An 18,320-nucleotide genomic window follows, 5' to 3' on the forward strand; every position below is an offset into this window, starting at 1 on the left:
GGATTGAGGCACACAAGACCAATTGAAGGACCATAGAATAATTTACAGATACATTATATTGGTCCTTTACCACCATGTCAGGGAGGATATAAATATATCCTAGTAATAATTCACACTTTTAGTAAATGCGTTGGTGCATTCCGTACCCAAAATAATACAGCTAAAGTGGCAGCTAATATTCTGGTACAACAGCATTTACTAGATGGGGACTTCCACATAGTAGTGAATCAGATCAAAGTGCTCATTTTACTGCTCAAGTAATGAAAGATATCATGACCTTATTTTGAATCAATCCTAAGTTTCATATTGCCTATCATCATTGATCAAGTGGAATAATAGAAAAGATGAATCGTACTTTAAAATCCTTTATTCAGAAAACTGTAAAGCAAAATAATTCCACATGGAACTTAGTATTAACCTTGGTTCTGGTGATAGTGCGAAATGCACTCTCTAGGACAACTGGATTTACTCCCATGAGCGTCCAAGGCTAACTGATCTTTGCATGGTCCGTGTCCCACCCGTGGGATTCCCATGGCAGGCGGGATGGGAAAATTCTACCCCATGTGTTTTAATGACTGAATGTCCCATGAGGGGAATTGAACTTCTTTTAGGATTGAATTTTTCAAATCTGAGATTATGCCCTTAGTCATGAAAAAGTTTACAGCAATTGCTTGAGAGCATTCAAGCTGCTGAGGTGTCAGCAATATTTTCACCAAGTAGAGTGGGTCAACAAAGTCCTTGTGCCATATTGCCAACTTCTGATACTATGTAGAAAGTTGTGGGTTCCTAAATCATCAACAAGAAGGACTTCCAAAAAAGGTTGTTAATTCCTGAGCCGAACAACTATTTATAACACCTGTGCTCTGCCCACACTCGGCTAACTCTCACTCTCCCGCCATGTGACCTCTTTTACAGCAACATCATCATGATCTCATGTGTCTACACCTACTACATAGTGTTTCCTTAATTTTCTAATTTTCCTCATTTTACATTTATCTGGAGTCTGTTAATTGTTGCTGTGAATTTTATTGTTGGTGACAGGGCCAATGTTGAGAGGATGTTTTCACTGATGGGAAAGTATAGGACCTGAGGCATTGTTGCAGAATAAGGGGGTGCTCATCTAAAATGGGTTTAAAGAGGAATTCCTTCTTTCAAAGAGTGATAAATCTTTGGAACTCTTTACCTCAGGAAACTGTGGAGGTCAAATCCATGAACATTTTTATGGCTGAGATTGATAGGTTTTTAATCAGTAGGGGAATTAAGGGTTACAGGGAGAAGGTGGGAAAGTGGATTTGTAAGTGTTAGATCATCCATGATCTTATTAAATGGCAGAGCAGGTTCATAGGGCTGAATGGCCTGCTCCTGTTCCTATTTCTTATGGTGTTATGGTGAAAACAATGTTCAGTAATTGGTATCAATTACTGCAAACTATTATTATTGCAAACTAATTCTCACAATCATGAATGCAAAACATGATCTAAATTAAAGCACAACATTGCTCAGGGAAAAAGTTTGAAATGCTGTCCCTATGAAAGGGTTAAAAGGTTTACTTAAAGATAGAGATATTTCCTCTCATTCACAGCGTTCCAATGGTTGCTTTGTCAGATCATTACTTCATACATTTTCCCAAATTGCACTTGTGGTCCGGAGCCTTAGTCTTCCTGCCAGGACTAATGATCATTAAATCACAGTGCCCACAATTTTACAGCAACTCAGCCTTGGGATTACATGCATGAGCATTCTACAGGAAGGCACAGATTGTATCTTCAGTCGTTCCTGGAACTCTGCGGACAATGACAACATTAAAAAACTTTGTCCAATTCATCTAACAAAATGCACATCCATTCACACCTCTGAAGGGCTATAAGAAGGGACCTGGGTGTTCTTAATACATTCCTGCTATTGCAAATAACACTGCTTCCAGTTTAAGGCAGAAACTGGTTGCTCCCCCAGGTCAGAATGATGAGAGTTTGCCAGCTGTGCAATAAAACTGCATTTGGGGCACATTTGGCTGATTACACTGAATGAGGTCTGGGGAATGGGTGGTGTGGGGGCTGGGCAGATATGTTTTTCACCTCTCCTCAACCCCTCATATAATAGAAGGGAAGAGACAGCCATGGAAAAACTTAAAGCTATTGACTTGGTACCAAGACTGGAAATGAGCAAATATAACCCCTCTATTTAAGAAGTGATGGAGGTACAAAACATTAATTTACAGGCCAGTTAGCTTGACATCTGTTGTGGGGAAAGTGTCAGGATTGATCATTGAAAAAAATATAGCTGGGCGTGTAGACCAGCTCAAGGTAATCGGGAAGATTCAGCATGGTTTTATGAAGGGAGATCATGTTTAACCAATTTACTATAGTTCTTTGAAAGAGTAACATGTGCTGTGAATAAAGGGGAGCTTGAAGATGTATTGTACTTTGATTTCCAGAAAGCATTTGCTGAGGTGCCACGTCAAAGATTATTGCAAAAGGTAAGAGCTCATGGTGGAGGGGGTAACATATTGACCTGGCTTGGCTGGCTGGCAGGAAACAGAGAATATGCATAACTGGGTCTTTGTCTGATTGGCAGGATGTGACTAGTGGAGTCCCACAGGTGTCTGTGCTGGGGCCGCAACTTTTTGTCATTCATACTATTGACTTAGATGAGGAGAGTGAAGACATGGTAGCTAAATTTGCAGATGACAGAAAGTTAGGAAAGAGGTATTTTGTGAAGAAGAAATACGGAGGTTGCAACTGACAAGATTTTTTTTCTGATTTTATCCACCCCTCACTGGTGGTGTAATGAGGTTTCTGTCCAGCAAGGGCAGGAACATCATTTCACTACATTTTAATAAACTTTAGTATGATTAGTGGGCTTCCCCGCTATAATGTTGCCCCCACATTTAGAATTCCCCGGCGAGGTTTACAACAGGTATTTAAGAATGTGAAGCAATCAAAGAGAACCCACCAGGAGTGCACAGGTAAGTATAGCCCAGGGGCGAGAGGGACATACTCAGTCGGTGCCCTGGTACTGCACCCTGGCACAACCCTTTGGCACTGCCCCCTAACACAGCCCTGCCAGAGGTCAGTATGAAGGGGCCGCCTCTGGGGAGCTCCATGGGGAGTGGGAGGGGGGTTCTCCTTATGTGTGGAGGGTTTGCCCCTGTGTATGTGTGTATGTGTGTGTATGTGTGTGTGTGGGGTCCCCACATACCCATGGGTGGGGGAAAAGTTTTTTTTTAGCATTGCCAGCTCTATCAGGCCCCACCCCGTTCTGCCCCACCAGCATTATGGTCTCAGGGATACTGACAGCACTTGTTTTCTTCTAAGTGCTGCATTATCTGGTGAGAAATCCTGGCTGTGCAGCCAGGGATCTCCACACCGGTTTTCTCACCAGAACCAGCACTTAGAGTTAATATTGGAAAATTTTGTCTACAGACCATAATATCAATTAATACTTGTTCCATAGTTCGGTAAAGAGGGTTTGACATACTTAGACAAACAGAAGAAAAATGCTAACTTACTTTCAGAATTAATTTCGATTGCTTTGGCCACTTCCTTGCCACAAAAATTCCAAATAATATTGGGATGATCAAACCAAATAATGATACACCTATTCCAGAAACAAAAATAACATTTTAATGTAACTCGTAAACTGGAAGTATCTTTTAAATTTGTTTTAACATTTAATTCTAGATTCACATGTCCTGGAAGTTGATTACATATTTTGTTCCATTTTCTTTTTTATTTGTCTCATATCCTTAATCTTGTATATAAATAGATGTATGTATAATTCTGCAATACTGAAGGATTTTTGTGCGAACCCAAATTAGCAATTTCCTTCTATCAGGTTCTGACAAAACCTTCTGTTCCCCCACAGTTTCTGATCACTGTACAGAAATATTCACCTGTCTCTTAAATTCCATAACCATCAGACAGAAGTTGGGGTGCTCCTAATGTTCAAGGGCAGTGAGAAGAGGTCACTACCCTCACAGTTTCAGCATAAGTCTCCCAAGATTAGTACTTTACCTGCCAAACATTGCCAGTGGCAACTCAGGGGCAAATAAGTTCATTCACAGGTGACTTAAAGCAAGAAAGACTTACATTTATATAGCACCTTTCATGCATCACTGAACAGGCCATAGCCCTTTATGGCCAGTTTTGTACCTTTCCCCTCTCACCCCTTCCAGGTAGCAGTTCCTATTTGGAGTATCACTTACCAGGGTTTCACTTTCTTTCCCCCAGTCTTTATTTTTTAATTTATCTTCATTGCCATACAGCGCAAAGCACAAAGGCACAGTATTAAAAACAAAAACAGCGATAATAACATCAGATATTAGAGAAATCAATGTTTCTGAAAAGTCTTCTAAAAGTAACTACACTTTCAACAAAATCAGGGATAGCGTTCCAAGTATCAACAATTCAATGTGAAAAAAAACTGCCAATATCAAAACGTGAACCAAATTTCTGTAATTAGGAGCAAATAACTTTTCAGGCTTAGAACTTTGAATTGACGTTTTCTGATTGTAATGCAACATGATTTCTTTGTTTACAAAAAGCAGTGTTTTTAATCACATCTCACTGTGGCCCTACAATCAACGAAGGTTGTGGTAGAAAAATCAGAAGCTGAAAGAGGAACGTCAGAGGCTGATGAGGTATAGAAATCATGAAGTAATAACAATCAGGATGGTGGGCGACCAAATCAGTACAGATTCTTTAAATTGGGTGGAAGGAGCACTGCATCGTACCCTGCACGCCTGCCTTTGTTTACTCAGGGTTAAATGCTGGATTCATCATGCGACTAGTATTGGGCTGTGCACTAATTATCTGGACTCAATATGTGAGCTAAAAGATTTATTATCAAAAGCATGTTTATGAATTTGTAGAATTACATTTGATTGGAGAAATCTTTTTGTTTATGTTTTCAGCATATGGAAGCAATTTGGACTGTCAAAATAGTTCAACTCTCAGCCAAGCACAGCAAAATCTATTGCCTAACATTCAGCACTAAGGGTTGCAAAGCTACAAAATAAACCTGAATCTTGCGGGAGAAACGAGTGAAAATATGTTTGCTAAGTATTATCTTGTTACAAATTTTCCATCTTCTTTAATGTCACAATAATCATTTAGCTGCAGAGAAAGGCAGTGGAGTTGTGCCAAAACTATACAGCAGCCTAGTTCTCACATCGGTGACGTGCAATGGCAAACCCCAGTGCAGTACCCTCCATTTATTTTTGAATCAGAGGACGGAATTTCCCAGTCAAAGAACAAAGAACAATGCAGCACAGGAACAGGCCCTTCGGCCCTCCAAGCCTGCACCGATCATGTGTTCCTAACTAGACCATCCGTTTGTATCCCTCTATTCCCAGTCTGTTCATGTGGCAATCTAGATAAGTCTTAAATGATCCTAGCGTTTCTGCCTCAACCACCTTGCTTGGTAGTGCATTCCAGGCCCCCACCACCCTCTGTGTAAAATACATCCCCCGCATATCTGTATTGAACCTTGCGCCCCTTACCTTGAACTTGTGACCCCTTGTGTTTGTCATTTCTGACCTGGGAAAAAGCTTCCAACTGTTCACCCTATCTATGCCCTTCATAATTTTATAAACTTCTATTAGGTCGCCCCTCAACCTCCGTCTTTCCAGGGAGAACAACCCTAGTTTACTCAATCTCTCCTCATAGCTAAGACCCTCCATACCAGGCAACATCCTGGTAAACCTTCTCTGCACTCTCTCCAAAGCCTCCACGTCCTTCTGGTAGTGTGGCGACCAGAACTGGACGCAGTATTCCAAATGTGGCCTAACCAACATTCTATATAACTGCAACATCATATGCCAACTTTTATACTCTATGCCCCGTCCAATAAAGGCAAGCATGCCATATGCCTTCTTCACCACCTTTTCCACCTATGCTGCCATCTTTAGGGATCTGTGGACTTGCACACCCAGATCCCTCTGTGTGTCTATACTCCTGATGGTTCTGCCATTTATTGTATAGCTCCCCCCTGCATTATATCTACCAAAATGCATCACTTCGCATTTATCTGGATTAAATTCCATCTGCCATTTCTCCGCCCAATTTTCCAGCCGATCTATATCCTGCTGTATTCTCTGACAATGTTCATCACTATCCGCAACTCCAGTAATCTTTGTGTCATCTGCAAACTTACTAATCAGACCAGTTACATCTTCTTCCAAATCATTTGTATATATCACAAACAGCAGAGGTCCCAGTACAGAGCCCTGCGGAACACCACTTGTCGCAGACCTCCAACCGGAAAAAGACCCCTCCACTGCTACCCTCTGTCTTCTATGGCTAAGCCAGTTCTGTACCCAGTCCCACCAACAGTGGGCAGCACCATGGGTGGGATAGGAAAATTGACTTTTAGCCACTCTCCAAATTTTCCTGCTCTGCCTGCGATGCTGCCCACCAGAAAATCCAGGTCATAGAATCTTATAACACAGAAAGAGGCCATTCAGCCCATCAGCCCATTACAACAGTGTCAGCTTTTTGAAAGAGCAATCCCCCCTTTCCCCAAATCCCTTCATTTTTTTTGCTTTATAAGTATAAATCCAAGTCCCTTTGAAAATGGCCAATGAATCTGCTTCCACCACCCTTTCAGGCAACGTTTCCCAGATCATAAGTCACTCACTGCGTGAAAAGAATGATCTTTCCTCTGGTTCGTGTGTAAATGACCTTAAATCTGTATCCATTGATTACCAATCCAACCCTCCTCTCATTGTTTTTCTTTATCTATTCCATCACAACATTTCATAATTTTGAATAACTCTTTTAAATTCCCACTAACTTTCTGTATACTATAAGGAGAAGAACCACACCTTCCCCGGTATCTCCATGTAGCTGAAATTCCTCGTCTATGGTACCATTCTAGTAAATATTCTCTCCAAGGCCTTGACATCCTTCCTAAAGTGTCTAGAATTAGACACAATACACCAGCTGAAGCCAAATCAATTATCTAGTCCCTCGAACATTTTTGTGGAATCACTGAAGATTACTCTGGGGAGGGATAATAATCGAGTGCTCTCTAAGTGCCCAACACGTTTTATTCATCAAAGCAAAATACAGAATGAAATCTGAAATAAAAAGACAAAAACTGGATAAGCACAGTGGGTCTGGCAGCATGTGTGGAGAGAGAAACACAGTTAACATTTTGAGTCCTTTGGACCCATTTATGAATCTGCTGCTTGATCTGTGCCAATTTTCTAAAGCTGTTGGTGGTTATATTTGGCCAGCTCAGCCACCTTTTGAACAAAAACATGTGGATGACAAGCTTTGTAAAAAGAGACATACAGCACAACAGCCAGGAAGTTCTGGCAAACCTTCACAACTCATTAATCAGGCCTCCTTAATTGATCTCCTTAAGATAGAAAAGAATAGAGGGAATTTGAATAGAGCTTTGCACAGTTATGAAGGGTTTTGATGGTAAGGCACAATAGAGGAGGCCGCAATTAAGCCTTCTCGGGGGGGAAGGACGGGGAGTGGGCAGAGGGAATTCATGTAAAACACGTGAAAGAAAATCACCAAAGAAGTGGCAGCCACGAGGCCTGTCCCAGTTCAGTGCTTCAAATAATATAACTACTTGACACAAATTGTCCAAGTAAAATCACGGGCTGGATTTAATGCGGCGGGACCTCACTGGTTGGTAACCCACATTGCTTCCAGTGGAGAGGCCCAACCAAATTAATTGGCCAGTGTTGGGCCTTCACTGGGATTAAGGAGCCAAGGGTGGAAATCCCAACCCTGAGAGCTGCCATCCTCTAACTGGCCCACAGATCTCTTTTGCTGACAGCACCAATGGGGAATGATGGCAGCTGCCAGCTATGCTCAAAGGACTTTGTCAGGGATCGTCGCTAAATCACAGGACACAGGTGAATAAGAGCGGGATGGGGGTCAATGGAGAGAGGACAGGAGAGTCGGGGGACAAGGGCAGAAAATTGGCTTTCAGCAGCCTCCTCTCCCCAATGCTGGGTCTCTCGATTGAGGACAGGGGGACTGACAATAAGGAATCCTCCCCCCCTCCCCCCGGTGAAACATTGTTTACAGTCTTCAGTTCAAGGTTTTTTGCCATTGTGACCCAAGTCATCACTGTAAAGATAACTATAAACAGTGTTTTTGCTTGGGTTGGAATAAGAGCTGAATACAATTACTGAACCCCCCCCCGGGATTCGCAGCCTCAATCTGAAACCTGGCAACCCCTCATCCCCTCCTTCTGTCCTTGTTAGATCTGTGCCATGACCTTCTGGAGTGAGCTCTGTCCTGAACGAGAGCTGTGAAAAGAAGCAAAGTGAGCAGTTTCCAGCAAACCAAGGAAGTGGCTGTTTTTCAGAAAGCAGGGTTTTGTTCTAAAGCCTTGAATTTCCATAGCTGAGTGGGAGAGAAAGGAGCCCTCCCTACTGGTGCCCCTTCCCGACAGCAACAGTGTACTGCGCCTTGTAGTAATATTACTGGAATTTTTTTCATAGATTAAATATCTATAAGGACTGTTATTTGTGAGTCTGACCAAGTACGAGACTTTTTGGGGAAAGTTCTGTGAGACTAAGTCAGGGATGTGCAGGGGGGTGGGATTCTCCCAAAAGAATTCTAAGTGCCAAATTTGTGTAAAAACTGGAATAAGTCTCGCTGTTTTTCCAGCAGGGTTTTCAAAATGGAACTCCCACACTTTGTGCACTGCAGAGGGCATTAGCATGAATCACACAAAAAATCCAGGGGACCTCCACCCCTATTCCCGCTGGAGAGGCTTAAATCAGCGTGCTGAGCCGGCTAACGCACACTCGCCAATCTCTGGGAGATCGCTGAACAAGTCCTCTCAGCATTGAGTTAGCTGGCCTCAGCCCCCCACAGACATCGCTGGCCTCATCGCTAGCCTCTCACTCACCTCCACCCCCATGGACATTACTGGCCTCTCACCCCCCTCCCCCTCCCACAAGAAAAATTGCTGGCCTCCCCTTCCCCCACTGACCCGGACATCGCTGACCTCCCCTTCCCCCACTGACCCGGACATCGCTGACCTCCCCGTCCCCCACTGACCCGGACATTGCTGGCTTCCCCATCCTCCACTGACCCGGACTTTGCTGGACTCCCCATCCTCCACTGACCCGGACGGACATCACTGGCCTCCTGGCCTCCCCATTCCTTACCACTGCCACCCCTCCCCCGACCCCTCACACACAGAGCGCTGTGCTGCTATGCACACCCACTGCCTGCAAGCATTCCCCCTTGTTGAGTGAGAGCTTTGAGCATTACACCCCCTGTAATGCCTTGTTGAGCTACTCCAAGCAGCAGCTTTGGAGATGGCTCACCCTCTATTGAAACCAGGGTGCCTGTACATTATTCACAATGAAATTTAATTAACAGGCCCCTAACTGGCCCAAACTGACTGCACCTGGACTCCCTTAACAGGCCAGAGCTGTACATAAGTTGCAATGATGGACACACAGGCAGTCACGCAGGATAGATGGCCCCAAAGAAATGTGGTCCCAGATTTTCTGAAAGTACGCAGGCCCGCCTATTGAGTGCAATGGAGGAGAGGCACCAGCTGCTGTACCCCACTCTGGGCCATCGCCAAGGGGTCGCATAGCAAGCGTGTTATGGGAGGCAGTGGCAGCTGCCGTGAATGCCAGGATACTGGCCCCTCAGTCCGGAGAACAGTACCACATGAAAATAAACGGCCTTCTTCGGGCAGCAAAGGCAAGTGTGCATCCCATTCTGAAACCTGTACATGTGCTGTGCTTACAATGTCAAACCATCCTCAGACACTTCAAGGGCAGCCACCAACTGGGATTCTGAGCACACAGCAGGCTGTGGCCGTGGGCCTCGACAACTAAGCCCTGTCTCAGAGGGCTAATGCTGATGGGCTCCAGGGCTTGGCTCGCTAATAGAATGCTGTGAATGGGTGGCACTGTGGTTAGCACTGCTGCCTCACAGCGCCAGGGACCCAGGTTTGATTCCGGTCTTGGGTGACTGGCTGTGTGGAGTTTGCACGTTCTCCACATGTTTGCATGAGTTTCCTCCAGGAGCTCCGGTTTCCCCCCACACTCCAAAGATATGCGGGTTATGTTGATTGGCCATGCTAAATTGCCCCTTAGTGACAGGGGGAATAAGAGGGTAAATGTGTGGGTTAAGGGGATAGGACCTGGGTAGCATTGTTGTCAATGCAGGTGCGATGAGCCAAATGGCCTCCTTCTGCATTGGTTTATTTTGCCTGAACTGATGAGTTCTCAAGCAACACATGGTGCACTTCCCGCACCCCCCCCCCCCCCCCCCCCCACCCTCCCTAAAACCCCAGTACTCAGTCCAGTCCCTCACCACACGCCACTGCCAGAACAAAGGGACAGCCCAGTGGCTGCAGACAGAAGCACTCAGCAAAGGACCCCACCCCACCCCACCCCACAGAGACTACATGGAACATCTCTGGGCCTGGGGACAGCACTTCCAGCTCTCCAGAGACCTCCCCACAGCAAACAGAAATTTTCCAGGCCCTGCCTCCAACTTCCCCTGAAGACCAGGGGCTGCAGCTCCATAAACTTTACCTCCTTACTCCTGTTCAACGCTGCTACGCAGGTCCTAACGTTTTTACAGCAGTTGTAATCCCCTCCAACATAACGTCATGCCAGAGTGGGGGGAGACGCTAGCCGGGGTGGAGATTCTAGTCACAGACCCACTAATGACATGCTGATGAATACAAATCGCCGTAACGCTAATTTTCAGCATGGCTCCGTCAACGCAAAAAAACTTAGGCTGGGAGATGCGCAGAGGCCCGGACACCCAGCGTGAATCCCGTAAATTGGCTGCCGCTAATGTCTCCCAACCCGTTGCGTTACAAAAGCAACGCAGCGGGATGGGAGAATCGCTCCCTAATCTTTTGTGTTTATTTTTTCTTTTGTTACTAAATGGTTTAATTTGCTACTTAAAATCTCCAATAGTGTACTGGAATTTGTGGCTTCTGACTTCAGTACACATAACTTCTCATAGTAAAAAAATAGGGAACAGTTCTGATAGTTTGCGAAGTTTCCCTTTGAGATGAGGTTTGCAAGGCACTAATCCCCTGGCAGATCACATATATTATGCTCAGTCCCCTGATTGAATCTGTTAATATAGATTATCAGCTGAGATCCCAGCACTAGAGGCACCCACATGTTACAGCCTGCCTACCAGAAAATCATCTTATCTCAACTCTCAGTTTTCTAGCTTTTCACTGATCCTCTCTCTATCCAGGCTAGTAAATGATCCAAACCACAGGATCCCTGATTGTGCAAAAACCTTTGTTGCATCACCTTCGTCTATGGTGAACACAGACTCTCTGTGCGGGAATTTCCATCCTTGCTTGCCCCAAGACTGGAAAATCCCGCACAAGGTCAACAGACCTTTGCATGGACCGTTCCCCCCCGCACCCGCTATGATTCCTGTGGTGGGCGAGATGGGAAAATTCCACCCAAAATATTTGTTTAAATTTTCTTATTCTGAAGTATCATTTTCAAGTCTCAGCCTACAAAGGCCTCACATTTACTTTTGCTACTCTCCTTTTACTTGTCGAAGTTCTTACCACACTTTTGGAAGGATGTGTAGGCATTAGAGAGGGTGTAGAAAACATTCATGAGAATAGCTCCAGGGCTGGAGGAATTTCAGTTATGTGGATAGATTGGATAGAAAAGTAGAGGTTTTCTCATTGGAGAAGAGGAGATTTTGAGGGGAGAGGGTGGCAGAGTGGTGATGTCACTGGCTCTAGTAATCCAGAGACCCAGGCTAATGCTGTGGGTGCATGAGTTCAAATCCCACCATAGAGGCTGATCGGATTAAATTAATTAAATTAAGAAAGAAATCTGGACCTGAAAGCTAATCTTAGACCATGAAACTGTCATTGATTATCGTAAAAACCCAACTGGTTCAATAATGCCCTTTAGGGTCAGAAATCTGCCATCCTTACTTGGCCTGATCTACATGTGACTCCAGATTCACAGCAATGTTAAACCGTCCTCTGAAATGGCCTGGCATAGCCTCAAAGCCATTTAGTTCAAGGGCAGTTAGAGATGGGAAACACATGTTGGCCTTGCCAGCGATGCCCAATGTCCCATTAACAGAATGGAAAACAAATTTGATCAAGTTGTTCACGAGGGATCTGTACACAACAGATAAAGCGAAACTGTTCTCACTGGTGGAAGGATCCAGAACCGGAGGAGATTAATTTAAGGTGATTGGCAAAATAAGCAATGGTGACATGAGGAAAAATGTTTACACACAGATTGCACTGCCTGAGTGTGGTGGGGGCAGATTCAATCAAAAGCGAATTAGATGATTATCTGAAGAGAAAATCCATACAGAGCTCTGTTGGCTGGACAGCTGGTTTGTGATGCAGAGCGACACCAAAAGCCCAGGTTCAATTCCCGCACCGGCTGAGGTTATTCATGAAGGCCCATCTACTCATCCTTGCCCCTCGCCTGAGGTGTGGTGATTCTCAAGTTAAATCACCACCACTCACAGCCTATGGTCCTCTAGGACTATGGTGACTTTACCTTTACCTTGTTCAGTCTATATGAAGATTGAAGTCCACCACGATTATTGAATTACCACTGTTACAATTTGTTATTCCTTGATGATTACACTTTCCATATTCCCTGACCCTAGTTATTTCTTATCTTCACCCACTACACTGCTTCCTACTCTTTTGATCCAAGATTAGGGTTCAAAGATGTATGGGTTAGATTGATTGGTCATGCTAAATTGACCCTTAGTGCCAGGGGGATTAGTAGGATAAATAAATGGGGTTATGGGGATAGGGTGGGATTGTTGTTGGTGCAGGCCCAATGGGCTGAATGGCCCCCTTCTGCACTCTAGGTATTCTATGATTCCTCTTCAGTCCTATCTTCATGTCAGCCTTAATTATCCGTGCTATTCCTCCTTTTCCATTTTGAAATATCGAGTGCCCTGGAAATTTTCATTCCAACCTCGGTCGGCACACAAACATGTTTCTATTATGGTCTATTATGGCTAAATTGGAAGAAGACTATCTTCAGTGGGACAAGAGGGAGTTCTAGCCAGGGTAAATTGGAACCAAAGACTGAAAGGAAATCCGTAACAGAACAATGGTATTCTTTGAGGAGGAGATGTTTCAGGCACAGGTTGGGTACATTCCAAGAAGGGCGAATGGCAGGGCAAAGCCAGGGCTCAGTGGATGATGAGGAAGATGAAAAAATATAATAAAACAAAATAAGCTGGTGTATGATGCATGTTGGGTGTATTCTTCAGTTGAGAACCAGGCCAAATACAATAAGAGGGGGTATGAAAAGGAAAGTAAGATTTGCAAAGAGAAAATATGAGAATGGGCTGGTAGTTCATGTAAGAGGTAACCCTAAAGTATTCTACCAGCAAATAAATAGCAAATAAAGAGTAAGTGGTGGGTATGGCCTATTATGAATAAAGAGGGTGATATATGCTGTAAGATGCAGGGCAAGGCTAGAATACTTAATGAGTACTTTGTATCAGTGTTTACTAAGGGAGAGGATGCTGACAAAATATTGGTAGAAGCAGAGATGGTGGAGGTAATGGAATAGCGTGAAAATTGATAGGAAGGATGTCCTGGAAAGGCTGGCTGTGCTTCGAATCAATAAGTCGTCCAGTCCTAATGGCATGTCCCAGGTTGCTCAAGGAAGTGCGTATGGAGATATGGAAGGACTTTCCATAATCACCCAATTTTCCCTAGATACTAGAAAGATGCCAAGAGATCTAGAGAGTGACAAATCTGATACCCGCATTCAGGAAAGGGTGCAAGGACATTTCCATAATTACAAGCCAGTGAGTTTAATACCAGTGGTGGGTAAGGATTTAGAAACAGTGATCGGGGGAGAATTTAAACAGGCACATGTCAGAGATTTGAATTAAGGACAGCCAGCACATTTATAAAAAGCAAATTGCGCTTGATTAATGTAATCAAATTTTATGATAAAGTAACAGGAAATGTTGGTGTAGGGAAAACAACTAATGTTATTGTTATTGGGGTTTTCAGAAAGCATTTGACAAAGTAGCACATAAAAAGCTGGTTAACAAAATTCAGGCTTATGAAATAGGAGGGTCAGTGTCAATGTGGTTTAACTGGTTTACGAACAGAAACAGCCAGTCATGGTAAATGGTTTTTTTCCAGCTGGAGGATGGTAGACAGTGGTGTTCCCCAACGTTCAGTGCTATGAAGGTCATTTTTTCTACATATGATTTGGATATTGGAATACAGAGTAAGATTTGAAAGTCTTGTCACCAAACTTGCAAACGTGGCCAACAGCGAAAATGATACCAGAGCGGGCAGATGTGAGACAGATCTAATTTCATATAGAGAAGTGTGAAGTAATGCATTTTGGTGGAAGGGATAGAGAGAGACAACATAGATTTACTGGCACAGTTCTAAAGAGAGTGTTGGGAAATACAGACTTGGAGATTTGCATATTGCATATGTCTTTGAAGGTGGCAGGACATTTCAAAATAGTTAGCAACGCATTTGGGATTTGGGGCTTCAGAAATAGGGGTAATGAGTACAAAAGCAGGAAGGTTATGTTGAACTTCTATAAACCTCTACTTAGACTGTTTGTAATATACATTAATGATTCTGTTTGTAATATATATTAATGATTTGGAGGAAAATGTAACTGGATTGACTAGTAAGTTTGCAGACGACACAAAGGTTGGTGGATTTACGGATAGCAATGAGGACCATCAGAGGATACAGCAGGATATAGATCGGTTGGAGACTTGGGCGGAGAGATGGCAGATGGAGTTTAATCCGGTCAAATGTGAGGTAATGCCTTTTGGAAGGTCTAATACAGACAGGAAATATACAGTAAATGGCAGGACCCTTTAGAGTATTGATAGGCAGAGGGATCTGGGTGTACAGGTACACAGGTCACTGAAAGTGGCAATACAGGTGGAGAAGGTAGTCAAGTAGGCATACAGCATGCTTGCTTTCATCAGCATGGGTATTGAGTTTAAAAATTGGCAAGTCATGTTGCAGCTTTATAGAACCTTAGTTAGGCCGCACTTGGAATATAGTGTTCAATTCTGGTTGCCACACCACCAGAAAGATGTAGAGGCTTTGGAGAGGGTACAGAAAAGATTTACCAGGATGTTGCCTGGTATGGAGGACATTAGCTATGAGGAGAGGTTGGAGAAACTTGGTTTGTTTTCACTGGAACGACAGAGGTTAAGGGGCGACCTGATAGACGATTATGAGAGGTATGGACAGAGTGGATAGTCAGAAGCTTTTTCCCAGGGTGGAAGAGTCAATTACTAGGGGGCATAGGTTTAAGGTGCAAGGGGCAAGGTTTAAAGGTGATGTACGAGGCAAGTTTTTTTACATAGAGAGTGGTGGGTATCTGGAACTCGCTGCCGGGGGAGATAGTGGAAGCAGATACGATAGTGAGTTTTAAGGGGCATCTGGACAAATACATGAATAGGATGGGAATAGAGGAATATGGTCCCCGGAAGGATTGGGGTTTTAGTTCCGTCGGGCAACATGGTCGGTGCAGGCTTGGAGGGCCGAAGGGCCTGTTCCTGTGCTGTAATTTTCTTTGTTCTTTGACTACAATCAGGCTATTGCACCAGTTCTGGTCACTGTACTCCATGAAGAATGTGAGGGTCCTTGAGAAAGTACAGAAGAGATTTAACAGATTGATTCCCAAGGTGAGAGATTTTAGCTACAAGGTTAGGTTGGACATGCTTTGGTTGTTCTCCTTGGAGCAGAGGAGGTTTGAGGGGAGATTAACTAGAGGTCTACAAGATCGTAACAAGTGCAGATAAGATGGACAAATGAAAGCTGTTCCTAATAGGTGATGGTACAAGGATGCAGAGATACAGTTTCAAGTTTGCGGACGACACAAAACTGGCAGGACTTGCAGATAGTGAGGAACATTGTCAGAGGCTACAGAAGGATATAGGTAGGCTGGAAATTTGGGCAAGGAAATGGCAGATGGAGTTCAATCCTGATAAATGCGAAGTGATGCATTTTGGTGGGAATAATGTAGGGAGGAGCTACACGATAAATGGAAGAACCATAAAGGGTGTAGAGACGCAGAGGGACCTGGGTGTGCAAGTCCACAGATCTTTGAAGGTGACGTCACAGGTGGAGAAGGTGGTGAAGAAGGCATATGGCATGCTTGCCTTTATAGGACGGGGCATAGAGTATAAAAGTTGGGGTCTGATGTTGCAGATGTATAGAACGTTGGTTCGGCCGCATTTGGAATACTGCGTCCAGTTCTGGTCGCCACACTACCAGAAGGACGTGGAGGCTTTGGAGAGAGTACAGAGGAGGTTTACCAGGATGTTGCCTGGTATGGAGGGGCTTGGTTATGAGGAGAGATTGGGGAAACTGGGGTTGTTCTCCTTGGAAAGACGGAGGATGAGGGGAGACTTAATAGAGGTGTATAAAATTATGAAAGGCATAGATAGGGTGAACGGTGGGAAGCTTTTCCCCGGGTCGGTGGTGACGTTCACGAGGGGTCATAGGTTCAAGGTGAAGGGGGGGAGGTTTAACACAGATATCAGAAGGACATATTTCACACAGAGGGTAGTGGGGGCCTGGAATGTGTTGCCGGGCAAGGTGGTGGAGGCGGACACACTGGGAACGTTTAAGACTTATCTAGACAGCTATATGAACGGAGTGGGAATGGAGGGATACAAAAGAGTGGTCTAGTGTGGACCAGGGAGTGGCGCGGGCTAATTGTTCCTGGTTTCTCGTTTCAAGGCTTCATTCTATGCTCATCTTGCTGGTGCCAGTACAGAGTGAGACTGCGGATAGTTGGGAACCTGTCTCGGGGGCAGGGAATTCATATGGTGTTCGTGGAAGTGGAAATGACTAGGGTTGGGAAGCATTTTCCGATCAGGGCCATTGTGATCTCCTGGACTCGTTTCGATCGCCTCAGGGGGTCGGAGAGAAATTTCCCAGATTTTTTTTTCCCCATATTGGCCCTGGGGTTTTTCACTCTGGGTTTTCGCCTCTCCCTGGAGATCACATGGTCTGGAATGGGGGGGTGGGGGTGAGTTAATAGGTTGTAATGAACAAAGCATCGTAGCTGTGAGGGACAGCTCGGTGGATAGGATATTGGTATGTAGATAGGCTGGAAAATTGGGCGGGGATCCTGGATTCAGGATTCAATCCTGGACCGGGGAGCGGCGCGGGCTTGGAGGGCCGAAGGGCCTGTTCCTGTGCTGTATTGTTCTTTGTTCTTTGTTTTGGGCCAGAGATACAGGGGAAAGATGAGAAACAACATTTTTACTCAGTGATTTTAAAGACGTGGAACTCACTGCCTGAGCTTGGTAAAAAGGGAGATGATGGTCGAAATTTTATTATCATGGCACAGGCATCAAGGGCGCATCCAAAAACCAGGGGTGACCCAGCCTCAGCCATCTGTGGGAACCCAGTCATATTTTAAAGGGAGTCAGGCAATTAATTGGTTATAATCGGAGCTGTTGTCCTTTTAGAGGACAGCTGCCCACATCGACAGAGGACCAGTGGCCATTGCTTTGACTGCACCTAGATGCCATGGAAGGATACCACCTTTCCAACCAGGAAGGTGGGGTCTGGGTGTTGACATCATTCACACAGGCATCACAAGGACGGTGGTCAGTGAGGACAGGCGGTATTGTCAGTGCCCCTGTGAAGCCCACAGGGGCCATAGGGTGTCTAAATAGAATGACCACCACTCCACCTCTCCGCCCCACCATCCCCAGCCCAGGCCACCAAGGTTTTACTCGCAAGGGCCTCCCTGCTACTGGTAAAATGCCAGCAGTGGCAGGAAGAAATCCTTAATTGGCCGTTTAAGTGGCTCAGTTGACCTCTGGTGAGTGGTTCATCCTCCACCTTCTCTGCCGCTGGTAAAACAGCATGATATCTGGAAGATGATAGACATTGTACCTCGTGTTCCCATAGCATTTTACAAGACCCCCACACCACCTCACCCCACCCCACCCCCAACATCTCAACCTGTCCCCAGAAAACCCAATGAATAATTTCAAAAGGAAAATTTATAGAGACGAAGTGAATACCTTTGCAAGGCAGTGGGATAGAACTGAAGAATGGTACTTACTGGACCAGTCTACGGAGTGTTGGCATGGGCTCAGTTGGATCATTGGCCCCTTCGTTAGTGTAAAGACTGTATAACTATAAATAGAATCCTGCCCAACAGAGTAATCCCTCTTTCACCTACAGGGGCTAGTGCCCATGAATCAAAATCGTTATCCCCCACAACCTTTACAACTCCCCGTCACAGTTGCAAAAAACAATATCCATCTGCTTGACTACACTATTCCTGATCATAATTACATTCCACCAGCATTGCA

The 18,320-nt window shown here is 44.7% G+C and overlaps 1 protein-coding gene across 1 annotated transcript in view; it reads right to left on the reverse strand.

The window, feature by feature from the left end:
- The window catches only part of LOC144495738 (sodium-dependent organic anion transporter-like), a 55,148-nt gene that overhangs the window by 14,991 nt on the left and 21,837 nt on the right, over nucleotides 1-18,320 (reverse strand). The window contains exon 3 of the mRNA XM_078216160.1: nucleotides 3,509-3,597. Within this exon, the coding sequence (XP_078072286.1) occupies nucleotides 3,509-3,597 (89 nt within the window). The remainder of the gene's footprint in view (nucleotides 1-3,508; nucleotides 3,598-18,320) is intronic.

This window comes from Mustelus asterias, chromosome 1, assembly GCF_964213995.1.
Source record: "Mustelus asterias chromosome 1, sMusAst1.hap1.1, whole genome shotgun sequence".
Taxonomy (NCBI): Eukaryota; Metazoa; Chordata; class Chondrichthyes; order Carcharhiniformes; family Triakidae; genus Mustelus; species Mustelus asterias.